The 16,860-nt window shown below is 35.7% G+C and overlaps 2 protein-coding genes across 3 annotated transcripts; both read left to right on the top strand.

The window, feature by feature from the left end:
- The first annotated feature begins 1,597 nt into the window (after nt 1–1,597).
- On the top strand, nt 1,598–5,493 carry LOC120217305 (phospholipid:diacylglycerol acyltransferase 1-like). Its single transcript, XM_039214468.1, has 6 exons — nt 1,598–2,055; nt 3,441–3,663; nt 3,754–4,037; nt 4,137–4,464; nt 4,648–4,907; nt 5,019–5,493. The coding sequence occupies exons 1-6, from the start codon at nt 1,598–1,600 to the stop codon at nt 5,491–5,493; spliced, it is 2,028 nt and encodes a 675-aa protein (XP_039070399.1).
- A 1,814-nt stretch (nt 5,494–7,307) lies between these two features.
- LOC120217251 (polyadenylate-binding protein-interacting protein 3-like) lies at nt 7,308–13,901 on the top strand. 2 transcript variants are annotated; one of them, XM_039214438.1, is made up of 15 exons: nt 7,308–7,522; nt 8,577–8,737; nt 8,805–8,966; nt 9,112–9,248; nt 9,467–9,657; nt 10,275–10,452; nt 10,535–10,774; nt 11,499–11,626; nt 11,803–11,872; nt 12,043–12,076; nt 12,173–12,468; nt 12,627–12,770; nt 13,281–13,379; nt 13,464–13,514; nt 13,785–13,901. In XM_039214438.1, the coding sequence occupies exons 2-15, from the start codon at nt 8,599–8,601 to the stop codon at nt 13,812–13,814; spliced, it is 1,899 nt and encodes a 632-aa protein (XP_039070369.1). In that variant the 5' UTR covers nt 7,308–7,522; nt 8,577–8,598; the 3' UTR covers nt 13,815–13,901. The 2 variants fall into 2 exon arrangements, with proteins under 2 accessions (XP_039070369.1, XP_039070370.1); XM_039214439.1 differs by having other exon boundaries at nt 8,811–8,966.
- Nucleotides 13,902–16,860: the final 2,959 nt, after the last annotated feature.

Below are 16,860 nucleotides of genomic sequence, written 5' to 3' on the forward strand. Positions count from 1 at the left end.
AGGAACTTTTTTCTCATAAAATAAAATGTTTGGGTCGAAAACGCTCTAAAATAATAAAATTAAAATAAATATTTTAATAAATATTAGAGACTAATATCATGCATTTCAAAAACTCTGATTCTATAATTAAAAACATATAAAAGAAACATTGTACTTTTGTATTCATATCAAAACATGTGTTGAATTCAAGTGTCCACTATACTCCCACAGTCCCACTACAGCGTCATTGACCCGTGACCACTGATATTGAAGTCTTCATTCTCGTTCCAGCTAGTCATTTTATCATACACTTGACGTGCATATAAGACATCAGCTAATGTCGGTAAATAATATCAGAGCATGTATTTGCACGACTGATTTTCATGTATATAAAAGAGTTGACAGTAATGAAAATTATGAATATAGTACAAAATACATGACAATTTAATTAACTAAAATAATGAATGTAATAAATTGGGTTAGTATTATATTATTATACTTATGTTTGACTTTTAATATATTTATTTATATATAAATGAATAACGTGAAAAACGATTAATAAATAATAGTTAATTAGTGAACTGGTCCTAGACCCAGGAATCTAGGACAGTGGATCCCTTTCGCCCTCGATCTTGGGCATTAATTACAAAGATACAAGGACTCAGATCCATCGAGAAACGGCATCGTTTCATTCTTTCAAGTCACTCTTGTCCTAGGCCCTCGTGGATGGCGACTGGTGGGGTGGATTGTTTTCAATTACTCCTGTCCCATAAGTATATTCTCTCCGTCTGAATTTACTAAAATTTATAGATATTTTATTTAATTTAAAATTTGATCCAAATTTTAAAGTAAAATTTTGTATATAACTAATAAGAATTTAATTAGAAAATAAAAAGAAAGCATTACAGCAATTGTGCTTTAGATATATATAAAAAATTATATTATTATTTATTTATCGCTTTGAAGATTTTTTTATCACAAATCTGAACTTAATTATATCTCACCCTTTATAAAATTAGATCAAACCCCTACTAAACTGAATTTTTTTTAAAATAAAACACAATATTATCCAATAAAACCATTCCCACATGAATATAAATTTAGTTTTATTTGTTTAAACTTAGGTTTTATAATTAAAATACATTTAAAGAATCATATTTCCATATTCGTATCAATATATGAGTTGAATTTAAGTATTCTTAATTTCCACTACTGCTTCACTCTATTTGATGCTTTCACGTGTTTTTTTTAAATCCCTAGAAACAAACGTGCTCTTTTTCTTGTAGACATTTTATCAGACAATTATCAATAAAAAAAATACTCAATATGAATTCTGACTTAAATCTGATTCGATATTTTTTTTATGCAATTTAAATTTCACGTTAATATAAAGAATTAAACTAATTATGTCGTATACATTTTAAAAATTTTAAAAGTAAATTTTATTATAATAATATAAGATCGAATTTAGATCCTCGAAATACATGCCCCACTTGTTGCCAACTTGCCATCCCCGTATACAACTGAGGTGTCCGATAAAAAAATATACAACTGGGGTGAATATAAGAGATCAGCTAGCTTAACAAATTAAGCCTGGGAATCATTAAAATTCAAAACAATGACTTTGCTTCGAAGACGACGACGCCATTTCAGTAAAAACTCGAATCCCCAAAAGAAAACAGAGGAATCTGTCAATGGCTATGACGATTTCAGCGATGAAAACAAGAGAAAACCCCCAGTAAAGATCGACGAGGAACCGCCGCCGCCGAAGGTTTCACGTCTGGACACGTGGTTTTGGTTTATGGGTTGCGTTTGCGTAACGTGGTGGTTCATCTTGCTCCTTTACAGCTCATTGCCGGCTTCGTTTCCCAAGTACGTGATGGAGGCGATAACCGGGCCGTTTCCGGACCCGCCTGGCGTGAAGCTGAGAAAACAAGGGTTGACGGCGAAGCATCCTGTGGTGTTTGTGCCGGCGCCGATGACTGGCGGACTTGAGCTTTGGGAAGGGCGGAAATGTGCTCAAGGGTTGTTTAGGAAGCGGCTTTGGGGTGGCACTTTCAGTGAAGGTTACAAGAGGTGATCTATTTTTTTACTATTTTGGGTAAAGTAAATCGTGGGTAGTTAAGCTATGTCCAAATGATATTTTGGTTATTAAATTTTTTTAAATTTACAAAATGTTTATTATATTAATCTAATTGTTAAAAATGGTCATTTGAGACGTTACAAAATGGTCATGAATTAATTAAAATTTATTTTATTGTTATTGTTATTATTATATCACGATGATCATTTTGCAATAGTTTGATAAATTTAATGACTTTTTTTTTACAATTTTTGAAAGTTTATTTATCAGAAAAATCAATTGAGCATAGTACATTGACTTTGGTGTACTTTACCCTAATATTTTTGAGTTCATTTTTGGTTAAATTTAATTTGTTTTCCCTATACCATACTTAAATTTGTGATTTAGTCTTTATATTTTAATTTAACATAATCTGATCTTCTAATTTATTTATAGAGTTGCCGATTAGTGAAAGTAATTAACACCGTGAATAAATCCATTAAAATATTGACGTGCTTTTTTCTTATTCGATAATCTTTTTTTAATGTCGGAAATGCATTTTTAAAAACCTTAAATTTGAATATATTAAAGGGATCAAATAATATTTCGACGTTAAATGTAGAGGTTTTGAGAAGAAGAAAGTGCTCCTTTTATGATTAGTTGTTGATGGACTACGGCAATTATTTATGAATTATTGATGTTTTTTAAGTTTTTATGGTCATCTAATGTGATAAAAGTAGCAACCTAAGGGAAGGAGCGGGGTTGGGTTGGAATTAATTAATTTTGTTCTGATTTGGAATAAGTGAAACATTACCAAATGTCAAGATCGATCAAAATCAGGCGAAAGCATTTAATTTTCGAGTTAGGATTGGAGTCGACAAAAATAACAGACTCGTCGTATTACATGCTCATATCTAATTATAAAAATTGAAATCATTATTACTTTTATGATATCGATTTAATTAAATAATATGTCAAAAGTTAAAGGGTAAAGTACACAAATGGTCCATCGACTATAAAATATTATTTTGTTGAATCTTCCGACTATTAAAAATTATAAAATTATCACTTGACTATTCATTATGCTTTAAACTTATCATTTTCTGTTAAAAAATTAACCATCGTCTGAGCTGTACGATAATATGTTGACTGATATAATGGTCGTTTGAGATTATGAAATCAGATTTTATCATATCTTAGTTATTAAATCTGTCAATGTATATATTTGTATGTGGTGGTAGGAAAACACATTAAGCCATACATGTGTGGGAGTAATATAGATGTTGGATAGTCGTATCTTAGACATGGATATAGGGATATGAGCAGGGATTTTGTAAATGTATGAAATAAGTTAGAAAAATCTAACCATATCCGTATGGGATGTGCTGGATTTATGCAGACCTCAATGCTGGGTGGAGCACATGTCATTGGACAGTGAAACTGGTTTGGATCCAATTGGTATACGAGTGAGACCTGTCTCTGGTCTTGTGGGTGCAGATGACTTAGCTTCAGGCTATTTTGTGTGGGCAACTCTGGTTTCCAACTTAGCACGCATAGGATATGAAGAGAAATCCATGTACATGGTTGCCTATGATTGGAGACTCTCCTTTCAAAACACCGAGGTAAGCGTATTTCCCAACTCTATTTTTCTTAATGTAATTGAGAAGCGAGTTGAAGGGACGTCGTGAATTGACCGTCTTTCGGATAATCAGGTACGGGATGGAACATTGAGCCGTATCAAGAGTCATATAGAACGGATGGTTGCTACAAGCGGAGGACAAAAGGCTGTTATTGTTCCACATTCCATGGGAGCTCTATATTTCCTTCATTTCATGAAGTGGGTCGAAGCACCGGCCCCGATGGGTGGTGGCGGCGGACCTGATTGGTGTTCTAAGCATATTAAGGCTGTGGTTAACATTGCTGCACCATTTCTTGGTGTTCCTAAAGCCGTTGCCTTGCTTTTCTCGGCTGAAGCCAAGGATATTTCGGTTGCCAGGTACCTAAAACTAGAACTCGGTTGCGAGTGTTCGACATATACGTATACATATGCATATATATACATATACAGTGGCACTAAAATGAACCCAAAATGCAGGGCTATTGCACCTGGTTTTCTTGAGAACTATATATTCCAACTTCAGACATTACAACATGTGATGAGGCTTAGCCGTTCTTGGGATTCGACCATGTCGATGATACCGAGAGGTGGCAACACCATATGGGGTGGTCTAGATTGGTCACCGGATGAAGGCTATTCTTGTGGCCGGAAAAGAGAAACGGAAAACGGCACCGGGATCACGGATCTAGCTCGTGTTAGAAGTGTTGTTTCTCAAACAAGAAGTGCAAATTATGGAAGGATAATATCCTTTGGCAAAGATGTTGCTAAGGCACCTTCTTATGATATTGAGAGAACAGATTTCAGGGTAATTTACTTTCTTGTGTCTTAAGATTACAGATTCGAAATTGGACTACGAATTTATATCACTCGGTTCTTTGAAACCATGTCGGAATTTATTCCTACTCCATGCTCATATTTGTGCTTTCCATGAAAAATAGTAGAAATCATCACCATATTGTGATAACCTGACTTGATTAGCAATGTTCAGGGTGCTGTTAAGGGTCACAGTGCTGCAAATCGGACTTGCCGAGATTCATGGACCGAGTACCACGGCATGGGGCTCGGAGGTATCAAAGGTGTTGCAAATTATAAAATCTACACTGCTGAATCAACTGTTGAACTTCTTCGTTTCGTTGCTCCAAAAATGATGGCACGCGGTGCTGCTCATTTCTCTTATGGAATCGCCAATAAGTTGGATGATCCTAAATATAAACACTACAAATACTGGTCGAACCCCTTGGAAACGACGTGAGAATCAGATAACTAAGTCCCTTTCCTTCGTCGGATTTTTATTATTCGGTTAATAAATTTAGTTAATACCATTTGTTGACATACATTCTCCGTCACTATGATGTACAGATTGCCAAATTCTCCTGAAATGGAAATCTTTTCTTTCTACGGAGTCGGCCTACCGACCGAAAGAGCATATGTTTATAAGTTTTCTGCTTCCGAGTGTTATATTCCGTTTCGGATCGATACATCCGCCGACGATGAAGCGACCTGCTTGAAGGATGGTGTGTATTCTGTGGACGGAGACGAGACCGTACCGGTTATAAGTGCTGGATTCATGTGTGCCAAAGGTTGGAATGGTAAAACCAGATTCAATCCTTCCGGAATTCGAACATATATTCGGGAATACCGTCATTCTCCGCTGTTGAAACTACGGAAAGGACGCGGCACACTTAGCGGAGCTCACATCAATATAATGGGAAATTTTGCCTTAATTGAGGATGTCATAAGGATCGCGGCCGGAGCTTTGGGTGAAGATCTGGGAGGGAATCGAGTTCATTCCAATATCTTCAAATGGTCCGAGAAGATCAACTTGGAATTATAAGCCTGCACCGGCGCATACCGTACCCTGCCTTGTGTTTCCTCTTCAAATCCTCCAGTCCGTACACTCGAATTCGATGGCACTGATCGATCTTGTTAGTTCAATAAGGACTCCAAATTGTCATCCGAAAACCGATTTCCGGACCATCATTTTTCTAAGCTTCAACTGGTTTGGAAATTTATTCACCCATGATAATCTGTCTGGGAATTTGTTCTTATCAGTTTGTATCAAAAACATTCTTTTGAAGCTCTAAACCGAAACGAATCCTCAGTTATGTAAATTCGGATTCGACGTCATTAATCGATATCGTTAGTTTAACGAGTTCTACTAATTGTCATTTGCGAGAAAAGAAAAACAACTTCCAAGTTCATTACGTTCATTTCCGCTTAGTGAGAAGTTGTTCTGGTTTTCTTGCTCATACAAGTGTTGGCTATAATACTTTTTACTATTCATTAATTCTACCATAATTGATATTGTATTTTCGAGATGTTTAGGCTTTGTTTTAGTATCCAAATTTTATCTCTCAACTCCTAAGAGACTATAGACAATGTTTGATGGTTGATTCATATGATCTAAAAGATCACACGAGGAACCATAGGAGTTGTAAAACGCTAACACCGATGAAAACAATTCAAACTTTTTAATTTCACAAATAAGATTAAAGAATTTATCTCATAATATCAAGCCATGCCCTATATCCATCCGTACTCTCTGTCCTTATAAAAGAGTAGGGAAGGGAGTAAAAGACTGCCTAATAGATTTGGATATAGGAAATCACATCATGGTTATTGAATTATGTTTAAATAATTTATTTAATGGTATGTTTTTGTATCTAAGCTTTCATTTTTCTCAAAATCATAAAGTTTAGTTTTTGTTTCATTTTAGTATGCGTCATTAAAAACTTAGACGCACGGGCTGACGTGACATAGTTCTGATGGACGGACGACCAATCCGAACGGTGGATTATGAGAGAATAACAAGTCGACCAACATAGTTCAATTTCTGGCCCATCGGATAGTGGACTATGGAGATCAGAGGATGAAGAAATCGAAGAGTCAATCGTCGATTTAGAGAGCTTGAAGAGTTTCTCGGTGAAATAGAGGCTTAAATCGCGTTTAGGGGGTCGAAAAGGTGTGGATTGAAAAGTTTGGGCTTTACCGACCGACGAATGCGATGACAGTAGACGTGGCGACCGACGAGTCCATCTGTTAAGTTTTTAACGGCGAGTACTAAAATGAAACAAATACTAGATGTTAGGTAGGTTTTTATCAAATCATTATAAAATAATCATTAGTTTATTAATATCATTTAAATTTATAAATTTTTAACAATTATTATAGTATCACACTAATAATATTATAAAAGTTTAATAAATTTAATAATCATTCTATAACCTTAAATTTTAATCCCGAAAACCTAATACGAATTAAATTATCTCAATGGTTAAAATAATAGTTGTTATCTCTAAAAGTTTTGGGTTCGAACACCAAAGGCTATAGAATTGTTTCAGTGCTCATTGTCAAAAAATTTAAAACTCTTAAAATATATATTATCTTATAATCATTTAATTTAATAAAAAAAAAAGATTGAGTGACTATTACCAGCATTTGAGCATCATTAACCAGTGTGTTTTACCCATTGATAAATTGGTCAAGACACAGGATTAAAGAATGGCAAATAACCAATAGGAAAATAGGACCCACGTTATTAACATGAATCCAGGCATAGACAATCTCTACCAATTTTCCAATCATAAAATAACTTTTTCAATTCATAATTTACTCATATATATATTCGTCTTCGCCTCTGCCTTTATTACTTCAGAAAAAAAAACTTTTTTTTAACTCCCTTCCTCTCGCTTGATCGCCATCTAGAGCTCTCCCCCTCGCCGCTTGTCTTTCGAGCTTCGATCTCTTCTCTCTTAACCCCCTTTATTTAAAACCCTAACTCACTGATTCACAATCCTCCCTCTCAACTCGGATTAACTGCCGCTTTCATCCGCCCATATTATTGTTTAATCAAGTTCTTTAAGGCAAGGATTGCTTTTCCCCTCCCACTTTCATTTAATTATTACTTTTTAATTCTTGTTGAAAAATCCGGATGCGAATGCATTTAGCAGTTATATTTTAGGGTTACTTGGTTTATATTATAAAATTTCATTTAGGGTTTTAGATATGGAAGTTTCATATTGCTGTAAATTGTTCTTTTTAATGTAAACTCTGTAAGTGACGTTTATTTTGGATTTGCTTTGCTTTTGATTTCTAATAAAACATGCAACCGTTTCAGACATTAGCCCAATTATTGTCAATAAGCAGGGTCTAATATCCTTAACAAATTGATTAAAGGCCCTTCTGTTTATGTGAAAATTTTCTTGCAACAATTGTGCTATATTCTCATCCAATCTTTTTGTGCAGTTTACCATATCGTGCATAATGCAGTTTATTTTACGTTAAACTGACCTGGATTTTTAGACTAGGAAATAAGGAATTTACGCTTTAGTTACTGTTTTCATTCTTGATATGGGAGCTTTGTTGCATCTGTAGTTAACCTGTAGGATGTACGTGTCTAAATACTTTTCTAGTAACATATTTAAGTAAATCAGGATCTGCCACTTATGTGTTCTGAATAAATGATGTTTTATGCATATATAACCAGTAGAATAGGTGAAGATGGACCATTGACAGCAGTTAATTCTGGAGGTTTATGCTACAATTATAGGTGGAAAGTTTTAGATTAGCAATACAAGGATGGGTATGTTTATAGGTTTATGCTATATATAAGCGGGAGGTTTTAGTTCAACATCGAGAGCCCTGAAATTTTAACATTGATGTGGCTATGCAGAGAAGTACCTTTTTTTTTCTTCCCAATTTGCAAATCCAAACACATGTATGGGTTTCATGGAACAATGGAAAGATAGAGGAGATCTTCCGATTCGTTGCATTAACTTTAGGTTTAATGGTTTCCTGGTTTCTAAATCCACTTGAGTGTTGTTAAATTAAAAATCTTGAATTTGAAAAATTTAAGTGTTAATGTTTTAGAATTGGATCTTAGAAGTGTTGAGTTTATACTAAAAACTTATTCTATAGGGGCTCTTTTTTTCCTTCTGAGATGAATATTCAACAAGCTCTGTTGCCCAAATCTTCTGCTAATGGATTTCCCCGTCGAAGAGGTGATAGAGAGGGTGGGGCTAGGTTGGAGAATAAGTTGCAGTCAGGAAAACCTAATCAGGGAAGAATTCAAGCTACAGGTGAACAGTCTCTTACATGAATTTCTTATTATTGAACTATTTTTTTGATCTAATATTTTTGGTATAGGTGCAGTGGCTGGTGGGAAGGCTGGAGGTTATAAGAGTTCTTCCCGTGATCGGCTAGTTTTTCTCACAACTTGTCTCATTGGGCATATGGTGGAAGTTCATGTGAAAAATGGATCAATTTACACTGGAATATTTCATGCAACTGATGCAGAAAAGGATTTTGGTATTGTATTTCTTTTTTTGTATTAATTAAGCATCTGTAATTAGTTTGAAAGATTGAGCTTTGTTCACGTAGAAATCGTATGCGAATATAATTTAACTTTGAAAAATGATTCTTCTTCTTAACATTCAATCTGTTGCCACTTCAGGAATAATCTTGAAAATGGCTCGCATGACAAAGGAAGGTACTTTGCAAGGAAACAAGGCTGTTACCGAGTTTGTTAGCAAGGCACCCACAAAGATTTTAATTATACCCGCCAAAGAACTTGTGCAAGTTATAGCAAAGGTTTTGCTAATTTTCCTATCTTTAGAGTTCCATCCCTGGTCGAGTTGCCAGTAAGAGATGAATTGTCTAGTAGTTTATGGGGGCTTTCTAAATACTGATAGTCTGTTTTGGATAGATCATTGTGAATGAATAGTTAAAACTTGGTTAAAACAAAATATTGCTATTTTTTATCTGTAATTTCTTCAATATTAATTTGGTTCTTCTTAAATTGATTTCAGGATGTGGCTGTAACCAGTGATGGATTTGCAAGTGAGCTCCAGCATGAAAAACATCAGGAACTTTTGATAGATTCTGTGATATCACAATCCCGTCATGTTGGGATGGAGAGAGAATTGGAGCCATGGGTTCCTGAAGAAGATGTCCCACAGTGTCCTGAGCTAGAAAATATTTTTGCTGGCTCGTGGAACAGGTTGCAATCATGTTCTCTCATTTCAAAAATATGTTTTGTGATAGCTTTTCTGTTCCAATTTCTTCATCCCACTTGCATCTAATTTGTTTCTGTTATTTCCATTTGATCTCCATTTTTATATATTAGAGTCATTTGTTATCAGTTGTCTTCCTGGTTATTTCCCATCAATAAATTTGTCTGGAAAATAGATGTCAGAGAGTTCAAGGTGTGATCCTACTTAGGAAATGTTCTTTAATGGTTTTAGTATTGAGAGAATCAAGGATATCAACTAAAACACAATTTCTTAATTGATATTCGATTGTGTGAGATTAGTTTAATATGGAGATGCAGGTTGAGATTTCTTGTCATGTTAATCTAGTATGTCAAGTTTGTTTTTTGCTATCCCCTGTAGTTTTGTTGCAACAACCAGGCAGAGCCTGGTTCGTTGTCAATGTTAGAATATTGGTGAGCTAAAAAAGAGAAGAGACCCTCTGCATTGAAATAAAAAAAGTTTATGGCAAATCTTTGCTTTTGACAATCATTGTGTGTGTTTTCCTGTATTTTTCAGTTAATATATGTAACTTTCCTCTTTTTCTTATTAACATTGTATTTAAATACTCATTTAATTGCATTATTAGGAACTGGGATCAGTTTGAAACCAATCAAAAGTTATTTGGTGTACAAAGTACTTTCAAGGAGGAGCTTTACACAACAAAACTTGAGAGAGGTCCTCAAATGAGAGAGTTGGAGAAGGAAGCAATGAGAATAGCAAGGGAGATTGAGGGCGAGGAGACCCAGGACCTTCATCAAGCAGAGGTAACTTTCCCTAATATGATTATTTGTCTCTTTAAGTTTGTGAATTTCTCTCTAAAATTGTCTCATGCTTATTTTATGACAGGAGAGAGGCTTTGATCTCCATGATAATTTGGATATTGATGAGGAGATGAGATACTCCTCTGTCTTTAGGGGTAGAGGGTTTGACGATAGTGGTTATGAAGAAGAGGAGGATATCATGTTGGATTCCCACAACATTGAGACCTTTGGAGATTCTTCTGATTCTCTCAGTAGAGGACCAGCGGATTTGACCTGTTTTCAAAGCAGTGACGGGGCTCGAATGCCATCAAGCACGTCTTTAGTGGTAGTTATTGGCTTTTGAAATTAGAAATGTTGTTCTTTCTTTTCTGAATGCATGTACATATATATATATTGTGATTATATGTCTAAACCATTTTAAGGTGATGTTTTTTCTTGTGCTTATGTGCCCTCAGTAAACCAAGAGGGTAATAAAATAGCAAGATTAGAACCATAATTATTTTTTAGTTTCTTGGTGAATTTTTTTTGGTGTTGGTCCTTATTAGTTAATACATCTTTTAATGGTTCTTTACTCCAATATTGATCTAGATGGATTTTCATTTTATGATGAATTTTCTTGGGAGGTAGATTAGTTGGGTGGTGGGGATCTGCTACAATTTGCAATGTTAACTGAAGTTGATCATAAGTGATATTACTTGAGAAGGTTGAGAGTTTATTATATATTCTAATTAAAGTTATTTTAGTACTTTGTTGTATTTGCTTCAACAATGCCATTATTCTGAAGTTTTTCTTTTCACATCTTGTATTTTATCTTTGCCTTTCCTAAACATAATATTCTCCTACTGCGTTCTGATGGTTATTTCAATTTTAATGTTGGAATCTAGTAAATGATTTTACTTGGTATAATGCTAAAAGTTAGTTACATGCCAGGTAGAAAGTGCTATGAAAGATAGTTGTATCATCCGATGTGTTTCTATTTGCATGTGTTTAATCCTCTGTGTGATCCTTAACCTTTTATAACTGACTTCTGTTTTATCTTTGTTTTGTAGGATAAGGCACCATCTTCCCAAGTGGCCATTGGTGCAGATTTGAACCATACTGGTTTTAATGGTCAAGCCAAACAGCTGGCATCTGAAATTCCTTCTGAAAGTTTCTCTGTATCTAGCAGTGAAAGCAGGTATTTAATTTTTTCCTCCTTTAGTAAGATTTGTATTTTGCTGCCTGATTAAATTTGCGATTCCTTCTTTCTGTCAAGTTTAAGGCAATATTAGATATTCTACTCAGAATCAATTCTCTGGACATGATATTGGGGTTAGCTCTTTTTTTTCTCCTGATTCAACACTTGTAATATAGGATCCAAGACAATTTGCTTGGTGAGCATGGAGGAACCAGTGATGCTAAAGGGTTTGCTCAAAAGCAGTCTGTAAGTTGAACATCCCTTATATTCAAATCTTTTATAGTGAATATGGAGCTCCTTAATTTGTTTCTTTAACTTCCATAACTGATCTATATCACCGTTGTATTTCTTTGTTCCAGTTTATTCGCTTCTAACATGTTTGTTTTCTGTTTGAATTACCATTTGTTATAATGCAGCCATCCGAGGACCAGCAGTTGTCTAATTCCATCGGTGAGTATGGTTAATCTTGCTTTATACACTATTGATCTGCACTTAATCTTGCTGCTGCAGCTGGTTATTTTATTATAAGAGCAATTTGTAATGCAGATTCCCAGTCATCATTGAATGACAAGTTAGAGGGGTCTGATAAAGCTGGACCACCAGCAAATCCTACTACTCAACTCCAAGCTAATTTTATGTCAAAAGTTAGTGAAAAACCAGCCGCTAGCAAAGTTACTGGTGAAACACGTTCTGTGAACTCCCGTGGACAACCTGGTAGTTCTACATCATCAAATTCAGATTCTGTTGCTGCTGTCTCAGCATCTAGTGGCCCTGGCTTATCACCAAGTTCATCAATGGGTTCATTATCCTCTGAGAAGTCAACACTGAACCCCCATGCAAAGGTGCAATATCTTCCTTTCTTGCTGGCGTGTGATAAGCTAACTTCAAGACTTACAGACTTTTAAACATGAAGTGTCTTAACTGTTCTATCGTTTACCTTTTAGCATGATTATTTGTTTCTTGCCTTCTGTTGTCTTTTCACACACCTTAATCTTAACAGGAATTCAAACTCAACCCTAATGCGAAGAGTTTCAAACCATCTCAGACATCCGTTAGGCCTCAATCCCCTGTCTCTGATGGTTCATTCTACTATCAAACACAAGCGTCTCCTGTACCACATATGCACATGCCTGTTAATTTCGGGGTAAGCTGCTGAAAAGTAATTGCAATTGTTATGAACACTGATTTTGTGAGCAAGACATGCAACTCTTGCATCACGTAGGGCATCTCTCGATGTCACTGCATTCTGAAATTACTACACATTGTTTCCAAAGGTTTTCCTTGGTTACTTGTATCATGTATCAGTTACATATGTTGTTAAGATCCTGAGTTCATGCCTCTTATGACTGGAAACCTTCGCGCTCTGAGGGGAGTTTTGAGAAGGCATTTATTCCCGTTTCTTGTTATTACCGTCTGTGGGTTAAAGGTTTAGGTGGGATTAACTAGGGTTCTGACTTGGAATGAAAAAGTACTACCTGTATTCAGCTTGTATTCAACTAAATCTTCGATCAGGTGTAGCTGTGTACATTTGACCTTTTGTTTTCCAGTCTATAGCGCTTCCATTGTCGATTTATTCTTTTTCCTTTTTCGATGCAAAATTTATTCTCGTCGGTCTTCATGTTTACCATTGTTGATGATAACATGGGTTTTGCAGATTGGACCCTCCTTTCCGGGACACCAACCTGTTGTATTCAATCCACAGGTGGCACCAATGCAATCACCTCAACCATATTTTCATCCAACTGGGCCACAGGTGGGCAACCTAACATTCTATACTATTATCTTATCGACCCATCTTAATATGCTTATTTACTTTTTATATTTTTCAAAATTGCAGTATGGGCAGCAGATGTTTCTTGGGCAACGACCTGTGATGTACTACCAACCGGTAAGTGGTTCCGAAAGTTCTTGAGTTATTGTAGATTTGCTGAATGGGAAAAATAGTATGTTACCCGACTCTTCATTTTAGCTTAAAATACGCTTCTTCGGGCATGGATGTAGCATATCTTTTTGGGAATCATACCTAATAATTAACACACTTCTGAGCCCGAGTAATTATTCAGAACCTACTACATGATTAACACTTGGTGTTTCATTTATTATCAAGAAGATTCGACGTCTGGGGATCGTGACAGAAACCAAAACCCTGTTTTTGTAGGAAATGCAATACAAAGGAAGGGAATATTAACCAGTTGTAGTTTGGTGACAGCATTCTTGAGACCGTGCTCTGCTCGTGAAAGAATAAAACTTTCAAAAGACTGCTCAGATTAACTCGGAACAATGCCTTATAGCCGTCCAAGAAAGATTGCATAGGTTGTCTTGATCGCCTCATATATTTTCCAGGGTCAAGGGTTATATAATATTTACTGTCATGGGAAATAATTTTATAAACCCATTATATGCTTTTTCATTCACATCCATGTCTCTGGATTTCTAGATTTTCCTAACTAACCTGGCATTTTCTCTGATTGTTTAAAATATTTGATAGTTTTGGGACAATTTGTGGTTCAATGATAATATTGTGTTTATATTATTATATTTTTAAAGTTTTTTTTATAATATTTCTAATCACCAGCTTGATATATTTGCTATTCTATTTTACAAGATTATTCGTAAATCTACTTGTGTTAATTCGATCATTCAAATAGAATCGCAAATAATTTTTTAATTAGTAGTGTGTATCTGTCCATAAATCTACATGTCAATCAAAAATTTAAAGTTGATTTTAGCTATAATTACAGTAAGGTATATTTTCTAAGTAGTCCAATTATAGGTTGTTTTCTAAAAAATTATAAAATAGTTATTCGATTTTTCGAAAAAGATGACAAATTTTTTTAAAAAAATTATGTAGATTTTTATTAATTTTTAGGAGTTAAAAGGATTAACTCGCATTTCTTTGATGTCACTTTTTTAAAGAGTCTTTGCAGGAAGTATATTGATTAGGCCTAGTATTCGGCCTCAACTTTTCATCCTCAATCGACAGATCCAGTGAACCTTGCTGTAACAACACGGAAAAATTTAGAATAATATTAAATTGAAATTGGAGGTTAATTGTGAAAATTGGTAAATTTTTTTGGGACTAAATTGAAATATTTTAAAACTTGGAGCTTGTTTTAGAGTTAAAGGAAATTCAGGGACCAAACCCTAAATTTATCCTAAAAGTGTCGACAGCTTTGGTGATTTAAGCGTGTTTCTGGTTTCAAATCAGAAACCACAAATGTTAAATTGCTCAAGTTTTTCTCCTCCCGTACCCTTACTTCCAAGCCCGATTTCGACGCCGTTCGACGTCCAATCGTAAAATTGAAACCACCGTTGTGTTCATCATCAAGCGAGGAACAAACCCTTCAAATTAATTGAAGTGAAACGCTGCCAAACGTCGGGAATTTTTAGTCAAAGCATCGTCGTTTTTTTTAGCTCTATCGCCGGGAAAAACTTAAATTCACCGCCGATCGTTGTTCCGTTTACGACACCTCCTGCATCATCGTGTTCCTTGTGTCGTTGCGAGTCCGCCGGTGTCAACCTTGTTCGCCGTCGACGGCGGTGCGTGAGGAGGTGGAGCAGTCAAAGATTCGGCCGAGTTAAAATACGAGCTCTCCGCCGTTCAAAAATTTGAACCGATCGTTGTAAGTATCTCGAAATCGCTCAAAATAATTTTTAGAAATTTTTCCGGGAATTTTCCGACACCGTGGCACTGTTCACGCGCCGCACGCGCCGCCGCAGGGAGAGTGAGCTGCTGGAAAACCGGTTTGACCAGTTTTGAACCGGTTTGACCGGTTCGAACCGGTTTGACCGGTCTGAACCGGTTTGACCGGTTCGAACCGGTTTGACCGGTCTGAACCGGGTTGACCCGACCCGACTGTTGACCCGACCCGACCGTTGACCCGACCCGACCGTTGACCGTGACCGTTGACCGTGACTTTCTTTGATTAAAACTTAAAATGGCTTTGACCGACCCTTAAACGACCGTAAATCTTTTCCGAGTATACCTATCCTGATAGTTTTCGACGTGCCAAATCCATTTCCGTAGTCCGTTTCACCAAATTCAAACCCGAAGGTCTCCAAATCGACGGTCAAAGTGGTTGACTTTGACTCTGACCAAGAATCTGAATTTCCAAAAAGTCATACTTTATATTTTTCGACGTCCTGATTCCGTTTCTGCAATCCGTTTGGCCAAATTCAGACTCGAAATACCCCAAATTGATAGTCAAACTCGAAAAATGCTTATATACTTGAGAAGACTAGCTTTGAACAATTAAATAGGATTTGAGACTGATAAATATTATTGTTTGAAGGTACAAGAGACTTTCCGGATCGTTCGACAGCTCGACCCAGCTCTTCTAGATCAGTTAAACCACGTGTGCCAGTATTCACCCGTTCGAAAATTGTAGCAGAGCGTGGTGAAACCATCAATCAGTAAATTTGCTATTTGAACCTATTGTCGAGGTGTGTTCCCTACTTATTATTGAACTGTTTTATTGGTTTTAATATGTGGTACACCGAATTCATTGGCTATTGTTTTATGGATGCACCAATTTAATGTGACAATTTATGGAATATGGCTGCTATCTAATTTTTGTTTTGAAATGGTATATGATTACCATGTTTTTGGATTTATGGAATTTATTTCACGGTGCAATTGAATTTTGGAATTGAAATACGATGGAATAGCTCTGATCAAGCTAACTGGGCCTAATGTGACTCTTGAGGGCCCCAAGATGTTTCATTAGGTCGGCTTTCCTTTGCTGTGTGCTTAGGGTAAGCTATATGGACTTATTGACTTGGGCTTAAGGATACAAGCTTCATAGCCTATCCTTAAGTCGGCTTTCTTTTTGCTATGTGCATAAAGTAAGCTATATGGAAAATACTTTTGGGAACTACTGATGGTGTACCAGAAAAGGGTTTAAACTATGATTTTCAAAAAGTTAAACTCTTTTACGAATTTGTGAGATTACTGGACTATGATTTGTACCTATTGTGATTTTATGGAAATGTTGGGACACACTGAGCCTAGCTCACCTTTTGAAAATGTTTTCCCCTTTCAGATACTGTTGGTTAGATACCTTGGTTCGAGCACTTGGAGGATCAACATATCTCTTGAAGTAAATCAAATTGTAATGTTTTTATCTGGCAAGTTGACTTTATTTTGGTGACATGGACCTTATTTTAAAATATCGGATGTTATAATGATAACTCTTTTGCTAATACTGCTCGGATTATTGTGATATTGAATTTGA

This window comes from Hibiscus syriacus, unplaced genomic scaffold, assembly GCF_006381635.1.
Source record: "Hibiscus syriacus cultivar Baekdansim isolate YM2019G1 unplaced genomic scaffold, ASM638163v2 tig00110186_pilon, whole genome shotgun sequence".
Taxonomy (NCBI): Eukaryota; Viridiplantae; Streptophyta; class Magnoliopsida; order Malvales; family Malvaceae; genus Hibiscus; species Hibiscus syriacus.